The sequence below is a fragment of the Corapipo altera genome, unplaced genomic scaffold, assembly GCF_003945725.1.
Source record: "Corapipo altera isolate COAL_440 unplaced genomic scaffold, ASM394572v1 68, whole genome shotgun sequence".
NCBI lineage: Eukaryota > Metazoa > Chordata > Aves > Passeriformes > Pipridae > Corapipo > Corapipo altera.
This window is the reverse complement of record NW_020884919.1, coordinates 1,898,563-1,911,347: the sequence shown is the minus strand read 5'-3', so window position 1 is coordinate 1,911,347 and position 12,785 is coordinate 1,898,563. Positions and strand designations below refer to the sequence as shown.

The 12,785-nt window shown below is 40.4% G+C and overlaps 1 protein-coding gene across 2 annotated transcripts in view; it reads left to right on the top strand.

The window, feature by feature from the left end:
* Positions 1-3,040, top strand: part of LYPD6B (LY6/PLAUR domain containing 6B) — a 46,564-nt gene extending 43,524 nt beyond the window's left edge. For both annotated transcript variants that reach the window (XM_027656295.1, XM_027656294.1), the window contains exon 6: positions 157-3,040. In XM_027656295.1, the coding sequence (XP_027512096.1) occupies positions 157-321 (165 nt within the window). In that variant the 3' untranslated portion in view covers positions 322-3,040. The remainder of the gene's footprint in view (positions 1-156) is intronic.
* Positions 3,041-12,785: the final 9,745 nt, after the last annotated feature.

The window sequence follows — 12,785 nt, the reverse complement described above, 5'->3', positions numbered from 1 at the left end:
GATATCCACCTAAACCTCCCTGACTCAGTTCCAGCCATCCCTTGGGTCTGTCACCGATCACAAGAGTAAAGAGATCAGTACCTGCCCCTCTGCTTCCCCTCCCCAAGCCCCTGCTGAGCTCCGCTGTGTCCAATGATGATCTTTTTTCCCCCCCAGGAATGTGTTTCCTGCTGTGAGGGCATGATCTGCAACGTGGAGATCCCAACCAACGACACCAACGCCGTGTTCGCCGTCCTGCCCGCCCGGAGGACGTCGGGTGGCAGCAGGAGGACAGTCAGCATAGCAGTGCTGGTGTCAGCCGTGATGGTCACCCTGTCCTGACCCTGCACCCTCACCACAGGCCTCCTCTGAGGGTCCACAGGCTGTCAGAACTGTCAGGATCTTCAAGGAGAAATCACTGGTAGTTCGTAATTACAGAAAATGCAAGTGCACATCATGGAATCCTTGGATATTTTAAAGAAGATGCTTCACGTGGCCCCCAGCATTTACAAACATTTACAAATATTTGCAAATAAACTCCAGGACAACCCACTTGGACTGAGCAGGAGGGGTGAACTCAAGTCATAATTTACTGGTTTATGATGAAAATGCACATTTTCTTGGCATGTTTTTTGGACAGAGAGAACTGTGACAATCACTTTCCCAGCTGAGATGAAAGGGAACTTTTTATGGGCGATGTGCCAACGTGGAAACTGCTTTTGAACTGCTTATAAAGGACCCAGAGTTTCTTCTCTTGGTCAACAGGTGCATTTAAGCTTGTCTTTAGTCATGGTTTTCATAGAGAACATATATGAGAGGACTTCTTCTGCTTTGATCAGAGCTATAATTCCTCCTGCTAATAATACAAAACGATCCTTTACATCTTGCTTTTCTTCAAAATGTATCACCTTCGGGTTTTGAAACAGTGTGAAGTGATGGAGGATTTCTAAAAATGACCAGAATTCCTGATCCCCCGCCCCCAAGGGATGATTTTCTTGCAATTGAGCATCACCTCAGCTGGATTTTCACCTTTGTGATGTTGGAATCCCACAGCTTTGAAACTGCAGCTACAACCAAGCAGCTTTTTTGTCATAAAAATTGTAAGTGGGCACTTGGTAGAAATAGAGAGAAGTCTCTGTTCTCTCTTGATTTGCAAGAAGTTTCTCCCAGAAATATTATTGCCCTTGGTGGATTTTCTAGCTCAGCACTGTTGGATACTCCAGGCCTCTGGAGATCATCCTGTTTGAAAAGTTTGGGCCAATATTCTGCTTTTCCTGACAATATTCTGGGGTTTAATGTGGTTTATTTGCATAGTTGGACTGTCTGACTCCTTCTCATTTAGGTGGTTGTTCACCTCATTCATCAATTAGATGAACAGCTGCAAATCTGACAAACAGCAGAGTTTAGATGATGCACATTATCATACATTAATTTATTTGAGAAAACTGATTTTTGGGCACTCCATAATGTCTGTATTTCAGCTTGGGTTCACAGGTGTTGGAACTCAAATATGTTCAATTTAATGCATAAATTAGCCACACCTTTTGGAAATTATGTTCCTGTCTATGCACATCCATAACTTTAAATGCCCTTTGAACCTGAAAATAATTCTTGAATAATGGCAAATCCCTCAATTTGTGCAGCTGAGGAAAGAGAAGTGTATTTTTTATGATAAGTAAGTGTAATATGATTTTTTTTATTATTATTTACATTGCACTGAAGAGCCTATAGAAGGTTTATTTTTAAAAGCCTAAATACTGACAAATTCTTCACTATTCAGTGTTGTTTGTGTGATATTTCCTGTCTACTGTGTTACTGGTTTATATCTTCTCCAGAAATGGCACTTTTAATTAAAAATATTCAAATATTTGCTGGTGGAAAACATTTGTGGTGACAAAAATTGCTTGGTAAACTCCTGGCAAAACCTGAGTTTGAATTAAAATCTCTCCTGACCTCAGTATAGTTTAGAATTTCATCTGCTTTGGCTTTTCCCAGTTTTTGGGAATATTTACAGATACCAATCCTCCCTTTTTGGAGGGTGATATATCCTGGTAGAGGCACTCTGTGCCCAGAGACATTAAAAAGGACAAGAAAACTTGATTAATTTGCATTTCTCCAACTTTGATTGCTGGAATCGTTGCTAAAGTGTAGTTTTGTGGTGTTTAAGTGGAAATAAAATTTACTCTTATATTTCATAGCATATCCTGAGTTGGATCCACAAGGATCATCGAAGCAAATCCCATCAAGAGAAGATGAAGGTTTAAAAAGAAAATAAATTAAAAATATGAGTATTTCAGAGCACAAAGCCATTTCTGTAGAGCGGGGAGAGAGAAAGGAATAAATATGTTCAACATTCATAATTATTTTGGAGTATTTCTATTTTGTGGTGATTTGTTAAGGTCATTTTTAGCCTCATCAGTTTTCTGTGTTGAGTTGCTTTTGAAGGAAGGAAAACTCGAGGTTTGATGAGATTTGTGCAAAAAGAAAGGGACTTTTTTTAGCTTTATGGGTGGTTTTGGGGATATTTATTGGGTTTTTTTATTTTATTTTTTTTATTTTTTGGATCCACTATCCCAGGTTATCAGCCTGTATTGGCAGTAAATCAAATTCTTTACAAATGTCTAGTGGAGAACATTATATTAATGAGTTTTCCCTGCAGCAAAGTGGGACATCATTCCTCCAGTCTGGAAAGCAGCCCATGAGAGTTGTCAGTGAGAAGGAATTCCTGGAATTGAGGTTTTTCTCTTTGTTCTTGGGTCAGAATGGAACATCCTGGGGTTTATTTGGGTTTTTTGGCAGTTGGTTTCTTGGTCTTTGGGGCTGGTTTGTTTTTGGAGGGGGTTCTGGAAAGAGTTTTTGAAGGGTTTTGTGGTTTTTTTTTTATGAGTGTTTTTTCTTTTGTTTGTTTTTTGTTTGTTTTTTGAAAGGATTATTTTGCATTGATGGAGAAAGTGGGACATGAATTGAAAGAGCTGAGAGAAACTGTTGCAGGTTCTGCTCCTGTGAATGGTTCACTTCCATCTTGTCAAATAATGTTGGGATTTATTCGGGACAAGAAGAAGTGGGAAGAGCAAACCTGCATTCCATAGTTGTCATCTCTGTGGAAGTAAAGTTTTGGAGCATGTCAGAGAATCCCAGAATGGTTTGGGTTGGAAGGGACCTTAAAGCTCTTATTTATGTGTGTTTTATACACATATATGTGTATAATATACATATATATGTGTATATCTATCATTCTGTAATGGCTGGATTTTACCTAAATGGAATTATCTGATGCTTATGAATTTAAGGGGATTTTAATATTACTTTAAGTCCATATATGAAGAGTTAGTAAAATTAAAAGTAATTAGATGAAAAGTAATGAAAACAGATTAAAAGAACCTGGTGAATACTTGATTACAGTTTTCATTTATCAGTGAGAGATCTGTCCCTCTCTCTGTGACTTCCTTCAGTCCAGAAAATTCAGAAATTCAGAAAATGCTTTGACTAATCCAAGTTTAAATGTTTCTCTTAAACCTAATGTGGCTTCAGCCCTAAATGTCAAAAAATCAGTGATTTGGCTGAGTGACATTTGACTGCCGATGTATTCCTTTCTGTTTGTGCATTATTTCTGTTCCTGAGCTATAAATAAGTGTTCCACTCACACACATAAAGCATGTCAAGTAATCCCAGACCTGCTCTGGACACTCAGTGATCCTCCTTCTCTTCATATGGACTATTAATATTTCCTAATAACTGAAGGTTCTAAATCACATCTGTCCATCCCTGAGTCTCAGGGTTTTCAGCAGCTGAAATGTTAAATTTTGAAGGTTTCATTTGTAACATTTCCCCAATGGAATATCCTAGAATTTCATATATAATGATCCCAGAATGGTTTGGGCTAAAAGGGACCTTAAAGCTCATCAGCATAAAGGTTGTTGTGGGGACTGTGGTGTTTGGTGAGGTCAGTATTCCATGGAGGGACAGGACACAGGGAATGGCTTCCCATTGCCAGATGGTTAGATGGGATATTGGGAAGGAATTCCTGGCTGGGAGGGTGGGGAGGCCCTGGCACAGGTTGCCCAGAGAAGCTGTGGCTGCCCCTGGATCCCTGAAAATGTCCAAGGCCAGGTTGGACAGGGCTTGGAGCAACCTGGGCTAGTGGAAGGTGTCCTGCCCATGGCAGGGGTGGGACTGGATGAGCTTCAAGTTCCCTTCCAACCCAAACCATTCTGGGATTCTTTTTTTTGCATCATAAAGTGTCAAACATCACCCTGAGCCTGATCATCTCCTGGATCATCAGGAGAGCTGGCAAGGCCCTTCATTGGGGAGCTTTGTTTCGCTGCCTCCCTCACTGAAAAACAACCTAAAATAAATGTGGGAAACAGGGGAAATCCTGCAGAAACAGGAGGATTAGGAGAGTGAAAGAATCAGGAGAGGATGAGCAAGGAAAGGTGGTGGGACAGCAGCGTCTGAGCTGTCCCTGCACAGCCTGGGGAGGGGGTGGGTGGCCACACTCTTTGGAAAAACCAATTAGAGAGAATTCCAAGAGTCGATGTGGGGGAGGGAAGGCAAAACACGGTGGCAGCGTGAGGGAACTTGACTTCTGGAAGTGCTCCTTCCAGGAGGATGAAAGCGCGGTGGCGATTCCGGAAATCGCCGCAGCGATTCATCTCTAACTGCAGGGTGGGGGCTGGATTGGAAACCTGAAACCTTTTTTTTTTTGGCTGGGCCAGAGAGAGAAGATCCGTGGGGAGGTAGGAGTTTGTACATCCCAGTTGTGACAGTGGATGCAGTGACACTGGGTGTTGGACTCAGAGGAGCTGAGTGTGGTTGGCGATGCTTCCGGAGACACCCGGATTCCAGAAAATAAGTTATCCAGAGGAAAATCCTGCCCTCCACGAGAACATTGGCACTGCACAGGTATCAGGACTATTTTCCATCTGTCATCAGAGCATCCCAAACCAGTCATTATGCCTGAGATTCCCTGCAACTGCTGCGGAATTTGCTGTCCTGAGGCGAGGAATTTCGGAGCTCCCTGACCTGACCTCCAGCCCTGGCTGCCGTTAAATCCTGTAAATCTCTCAGGTATGAAAATCCAGCACGGGGAGGTGATTTTGGAGATAGTAAAAGTGACTGAATCGCAGTGGGTTTGGGGTTTTTTTTTTCTTTGTTGTCTTATTTTTGACCAAAAAAAAGATGGGGAGTAAACCTTTGGAGTAAACCTTTGGAGAAGGATCTTAGGGGTATAGATAAAAGAACGATCAGATGGATAAAAGTGATTGATGGATTCAAAAACTGATATACTAATTTAATTTTTCCAGGCGTTTTATAATTGAGATGAAAAGGTTCTGATGTATTTAGATTAATTGAAAAAGTCCCTGATCAGAGATGGAAAATAAAGGTACAAATGTCTCTGCAGGTTGAGGTGCTCTTATGCCTCTGCTCTCCTCTCCCTGGATTTGGGGAGGGGGGAGCAAAACCTGTTTGGCCTTAAGGTCCATCAAGAACTTGCTCCCTTTCATCTTCCAGAAGGCATTTAGGTGCTGCTTTAAATCATGGAATCAAGAGGTTTGGGTTGGAAGGGACCTTAAGGATCACCTTATTTGAACCACCCCAACATGGGCAGGGACAACTTCCACTATCCCAGGTTGCTCCAAGCTCCATCCAACCTGGCCTTGGACACTGCCAGGGATGGAACAGCCACAGCTTCTCTGGGCAACCTGTTGACATAATAATTATCAACTATTTATTTAATGTTTAATTTAGTGTTAATCTTCACCTGCATGCTCAGCCCTGAGTCTGTTGGAAGCACATCTCCAACACTTCCCCCACAACATCTTCCTCTCCAACAGCTTGGAGCAGCCTCTTTTTACCGTGTCCCAAACTGCCTCAGGTGGTTTGGAGACCTGTTATTAATCTTTCCTCGGAGAAGCAGCTTCCCTTAATAGCTGAAATGGAGCCTAAATACCATCCAGGGTATCTCTTGCTCATCTGACCTGTCTGTGCTGTTTGTTGCCTCACCCCAGACCATCCCACCACCACCCCACGTGCTGATGTCGGGCTGATAAAGGCTCCAGAACTGGCAAAGAGACACAAAGTCTTCATTTTGTACCTCATTTTCATGTGCTGAGGGATAATTTCTACTTTTTATCATTTTTTTCCCTTGTGATGAACCTTGCAGGAACCTTTGAAACCCACCAGAAACGTTTTAGGGTGTGACTTCTGGGCTCTGTGGGCTCTTATTTCCCCTACATCACAGGCCATATATGACAACAAGAATCGTGGCACACGTGGGTTTTATTCTGCTTTTTTTTTTTCCTGGCCAAAAGCTGGAGGCAAAACATCCATCAAGAAGGGAAGAATTTATGTGGGGCCTTAGGCTAAAAACTCTCAGGTTTCCTTCTCATTTGCAAAGTGAAGCAAAAAGATCCATCTGACAAAAAAAAAAAAACCAACACCCAAACTTCAGAAAATAAACTGTGGGTGAGTGTTGTGCAAGAAAATTGCTTTGTAGGCAAAAAAAATTCCACTTTTGGTTTATTCTCATGACTTGCTTTGGTTTTTACAGGAAGTACCTCCACGGGTAAAATAATATGTTAAAACAATGATTTTTGTATCCCATTTGTTTCTGCAAACTGCAAGTTTTATTTTAGATTTATTTTTCGTACCACTGCCTCTTATGAGATTTTGTTAGTTATTTATTTGTCCCTTTAGCCAGATTACACAATATACCTGTACCAGAGGTAATTTGATATACAGTAATTTAATATATACAATAATTTAATATATACAATTTTATATAGCCTTGTCTGACACTGATGCCCTCCAGAACAAGCTGTTTAAACCCCTGATACTTCCTAGGATTAACCAGTAATTAGTCCTCTGAAAAAGCTTTGCTCATCCCAAAGATTTGGGGGAAAAAATACAGATATTAGTGTGTTTTAAATGTTTGAGTAATTCTAATTATTCTCCTGCAGTTCCACCACGTAATTCTCTCTATGTTTGGCCTCCTGTAAAATACATATTTATTGTGTCAGAGGGGTGCTGGGGGTGCATTAGAAGGCACTGAGCCTGGTTTAATTAACAATTAAATGTTCCTCTAATTTTAAGTTATCAATGTTAACAATGTTTAAAAGGTTAATAAATGATAATGTCAAAATGTTGTTAATATATATAATATTATACACCATATCAAAGTATATATAATTACATATAAATATATATGTATAAGTATATACATATATACATATATGTATACATATAAATATATACATATAGAATTACTTATAAAGTAATAATAAGAATAAATAAATAAATAAATAAATATGTTAAAATTTGCAATAAATGTTAATGTAATTAAACCAGGGGCTACAATAATCTAGACATGTTTGGCATCCCAGGCAGTTTTGTGTAACCCTGAAATGAGGCTTCTCATGCCATCATAAATTTAATTTCTGGGACACTGAAGGACCAAAATGTCCTTTTCAAACTGGAGAAGGGAGGGGGTGGCCAAAGTTCTTCTCCCTTTTAGTATCAAACAGGCTCCTCAGGGTCAGATTTTGAAGCTGCTACTTCAAAATACTTTTAAGAGTATGTTACAATACCCTTCAGAACCTGCCCCCAAAAATTATCCAAGCCAACTTTTCCAGCCTGGTAAATCAACGAGCGAAGCTTGAAAGTCTTACCCAGAGAGAACAAAAAAAAAAAAAAAAAAAAAAAAAAAAATCCAAATAATTTCTATTACAGGGAAGATCCCTGTGGTTTTATTGCTGCCAGGGGTGCATTAAGGAGCAGATTTTTGAGAGGTTGAAGCATCTGACTAATCCTGGCTGGATTCAAAGGGAAGGACCAGCAGGAACACGCTTTTCTCAACTCAAATAAAGCCAGAGCAATTTGTCTCAGGTGAAAAGCAGCTTTGCTGGGTTTTTTGTGCCCCTCCCTCCCATGAGCTGCTCGTCACCGGCCTTAAAGCAGGAACAGGAGTTTCACCCAAAAAATCCATAAAAACTGCTGGCAGGGATCTCTCACAGGCTTATTTTTAATTTATTCTTCTTTTTTTTTCTGTTCTGGGTGTTTTAACGGAAGGTTATAACTGATATATAATAAGGTTATAACTGAAGGTTATAACTGATGTATAATAAGGTTATAACTGAAGGTTATAGCTGATATATAATAAGGTTATATCTGATATATAACTGATGTTATAACTGAAGGTTATAACTGATATATAATAAGGTTATTACTGATATATAACTGATGTTAGAACTGAAGGTTATAACTGATATATAATAAGGTTATAACTGATATATAACTGAAGATTATAACTGATACATAACAAGGTTATAATTGATATATAACTGATGTTAGAACTGAAGGTTATAACGTGGGTGGTGTGGGAGCTCTGAGATGGTCCTGAGGGACAGGGGAGCCCATTGACCAGCCTGGAAAAATTGGCTTGGATAATTTTGGGGGGCAGGTTTTGAAGGGTATTGTAAAATACAGACGGCAACAGCTTCAAAATCTGACCCTGAGGAGCCTGTTTGTTACTAAAAGTGAGAAGAACTTTGGCCACTCCCTCCCTTTTCCAGTTTGGAAAGGACATTTTGACACTTCAGTGTCCCAGAAATTAAATTTATAATGCCATGAGAAGCCTCGTTTCAGGGTTACACAAAACTGGCTGGGATGCTAAACATGTCCGGTTTATTGTAGTCCCTGGGTTAATTATATTAACATTTATTAACATTATAAACATTATTCATTTATATATTACTTTTATATATTTATAAATATATATTTATAATATATATTATTACCATTATAAACATTATTTATTTATATACTGCTTTTATATATTTAGAAATACATATTTATATTATATAGTATCAACATTTTAACATTATTATTTATTAACCTTTTAAACACAATTTATTAACCTTTTAAACATTATTATTTATTAACCTTTTAACATTATTATTTATTAACCTTTTAACATTATAATTTATTAATACTTTTAACATTATTATTTATTAATCTTGTAACATTATCATTTATTAAACTTTTTACCGTTACTAACATCGATAACTTAAAATTACATGAACATTTAATCGTTAATTAAACCAGGCTTGGTGCCTTCTAATACATCCCCAGCACCCCTCTGGCACAATAAATATGTATTTTACAGGAAGCCAAATACAGGCAAATATAGAATTACATGGTGGAACTGCAGGAAAATAATTAGAATTCCTCAAACATTTCAAGACACTGATTTCTGTATTTTTTCCCCCAAATCTTTGCGATGGCAAAGCACCTAAATGTGAAATGCAGCCTCCTCTGGAGCTCTTAAGTGCACAGTAATTACATCAAATTTGCTCAACTCTTCCCCCTATCCCTTGAAATCTAAGAGAGGGGGAATGTGCTGTTGGACATTAAGATCGATAGAACCCTCGATAGGCCGGAGCAGCTCAATAGCTCTGTGTTCCCTCCCTGGATTCCTTCAGTATTCCCATTGTTCCCTTAAACTTGATAAATGCAAGGAGATAGTGCAAATGCAAGGCTGGGCTGTCCCATTTCTGTGGAGGAAATGGTGTTTTACCCAGTGAAAATTCACATTTTGGGTTCTGGTTATAACCCCGAGCGACGCAACGTTAATTTTCCGGTGTTTGTTTTTATGCTCTAATGCCTTTTAAAAACCCAAACGTTGCTCCCTGTTAGGAGGGGTTGATCCCAAGGCTGCTGATTTCCAGAAGTGCTGTAACCCAAGCGTTTGGGCACTGATATGGGGCAACAATGGTGTTATTCATGCTGGGCTTCAGAGATTGGAAATGAGTGATTACAGAGGCTGCACTGCTGGCTTTGAGAAAATGGGGGCTGTGCTCCCTTCCATATTTATTTTGGGGGGAAAAAATAGCATTTTTCATTCCCCAGGCAGATCTGTTAAACAATTCGCTAAGAGCTGGAAATGCTGAAAATCAGATGCAGGAATATAATAATAATATATAATTGAATATAATATAATATAATTATATATATATGCAAGAATATAATAATAATGATATACAGGGCCAAAATGCTGTTCTTGAGGATCTGATCTAAGCTGCATATTGGTGATAATACTTTGTGCTTCTAAACAGCTTTTCCCCCAACCCCTTCCTGTTTGAGGTCTGATTCTCTGGGACGTCAAAGCTAAAAGTGATGGTTTCACTCTGGATGGAGACTTGAGTGCCAGGGCACCATGACTTCCCTCCCACTGTGGGTTGGGAATTCAGGCTGAATCCTGAAGGTGTGAAATGACCCACCTCTGTTTTCCAAGATTCAACAAATGACGTCAAATTCATCAAAACAAGATACTCTTCCTCAAAACCAGTACTTCATTACTTACTGGAGAGAGATGACCAAAGTCACAGAGCCCTAAAGTAGGTTTTTCCAGAAGCATTTTAGAGCTGGTACTGTAGGAAAAAAATCTCATTGAAAATAATGATTTTAGATTTGTAGCTTTTCTTTGGCCTCTTTCTGGGGCTAAAACAATAGAACCACACAATGGTTTGGGTTGGAAGGACCTAAAAGTCATCTTGCTCCATCCCTGCCATGGGCAGGGACACCTTCCACCAGCCCAGGTTGCTCCAAGCCCCGTCCAACCTGGCCTTGGACACTTCCATGGATCCAGGGGCAGCCACAGCTTCTCTGGGCAACCTGGGCCAGGGCCTCCCCACCCTCCCAGCCAGCAATTCCTTCCCAATATCCCATCTATCCCTCTGGCAGTAGGAAGCCATTCCCTGTGTCCTGTCCCTCCATGCCTTGTCCCCAGTCCCTCTCCAGCTCTCCTGCAGCCCCTTCAGGCCCTGCAAGGGGCTCTCAGCTCTCCCTGGAGCCTTCTCTTCTCCAGGTGAACCCCCCCAGCTCTCCCAGCCTGGCTCCAGAGCAGAGGGGCTCCAGCCCTTGGGGAACCTTCCTGGCCTCCTCTGGCTCCATCTCCGATTCCATGTGGCTTTGAGCCATCCCAGACAGTGTTCAGCATGTTTAGTTTGGTTTGGTCCTGCCCAATTTTGCTCATATTCCCTTCAGACCCTTCATTCCCATGTTCTCCACACATCCTGTACCTGCCCAGGCCCATGTGCACACACATGATGAGCTGAGTTTTGCTGGGCTGGGCTTTGATTTCACTTCTGTTCAGGTGTCACTGATCTCCTACAACTTCATGTGTAGGGAAGAGATAAAAACCCCTTACAACCATTAAGAGAATTTCCCAGAATTTATGACCAGTAAGCCATTTTCCACTGAGAAAATTGCTTTTATAACCATTGCCCTCCAAAATATATACCTGGGTGTGAATTAATGTTCACAGACAGTATAATGTAGGATTTATCTGTGGCAGATGGTGTAAAATTCGTGGAGCAAAACCCAGGCATTTGTTTTGTCTTGTGCTTTTTCTCCCCTCCGACTTATTCAAAAATAATTATTTGTTTTAAGCAAACTCTCGTGGATTGCTGTGGTCATTATTTAAAATCTATATTTAAAATCAATATTAACTATCTAAAATTGATGTTTAAAATCAATCTTCATTATTTAAAATCGATATTTAACTTGAATATTCATTATTTACAATCTATAAAGAAGGGCTTTGGGCTCCAGCCTAGGTAGCTCTGGCTACTACAGCCAATGAAGTGGCCCATGTAGAGAATTTTGGCTACTTGGGAAGGCAAAATATGGATGCAGGTGCATTCAGAAATATCATAAAGCTATTTACAGAGGTGCAGAAGAGCAAAGTGTGAGTTTATATGGTGAGTTAAAGATTAGCAGTGGTAAAACAAGTGCTGCAGAAAAAAAAAGAGGAGCCAGAGAAATACAGGCTTGGGTTTTCAGGAGACACTTGAGTGTTGAACATTATGAACCACTGTGGGGAGAATTAAGCCCTGAATTTGGAATTTTACTTGGGATAAAGCAGATTCAGTGCCTGCATAGCAGCAAACTAAATTTGGTAAAAGATTCACTGTCTGTACTTAAAACAAAAAACCAGAGGAAAATAGTCCAAGCCAATGGAAATGTTGAAATGTTGCTGGAGAGGGGCAGGACCATGACAAGGGTCCCCAAATCACAGCCAGGACAGTGGAACTGTGGCTTTTGTATGAGTTGGACCTGGAGGAGGAAAGATCTGATAATCTGGACTGGAGGGTAAAATAACATCTCTGAGACCCTAAACCAATGCTCTGGTTTAAGCCCAGGGTGAAGCTTTGGTGTCTGTCTTGCTAAAGCTGAGAAAAGGTGGGGAACCCCGTCTTCTTCACTCCACTGCCTGGAAAAAATGAACTCAGATCTGTACAAACAAGCCTTGCAGAGGGCACAGTTCTGACCCATTGCCATGGCTATTCCCAAATTTTCAGGTATTTCAAAATAGCAGAGGATGATTCCCAAGAGGAGAGGACCTGCCTGCAGGAGAATTCAGCGCTGGGGACTTTCTGCATCTGAAAAGCAGCTTTGAGGGTTTTACGCAGAGATTGGGCTCCAAATCAAGGTGCTGTGAGGGGAAAGAATCTGATGATTAAATAACTTTCCACAGGGGTGACAAATTCCCTTCTGTATTCAGGTTTGGGGCTCAAACACCTGGAAGAAGGGAAGGGCCTAAACACTTTCCCCATACAATTCCTTGCCACAGGAGCTGCTGTTTGTGCTCAATTAAAACCAGGTTTGCACAAGATCTGGCTTTACAGAAAGGTGGTTTGGTCAGAGCCTGATTTATACTATAAAGGGAAGAAAAAAAACCTGTGCTGACAGTTCGTTGGCAAAAATCTTTATGAGAGGATTTTTGGAGCTCCCTCTTTTCACCACTC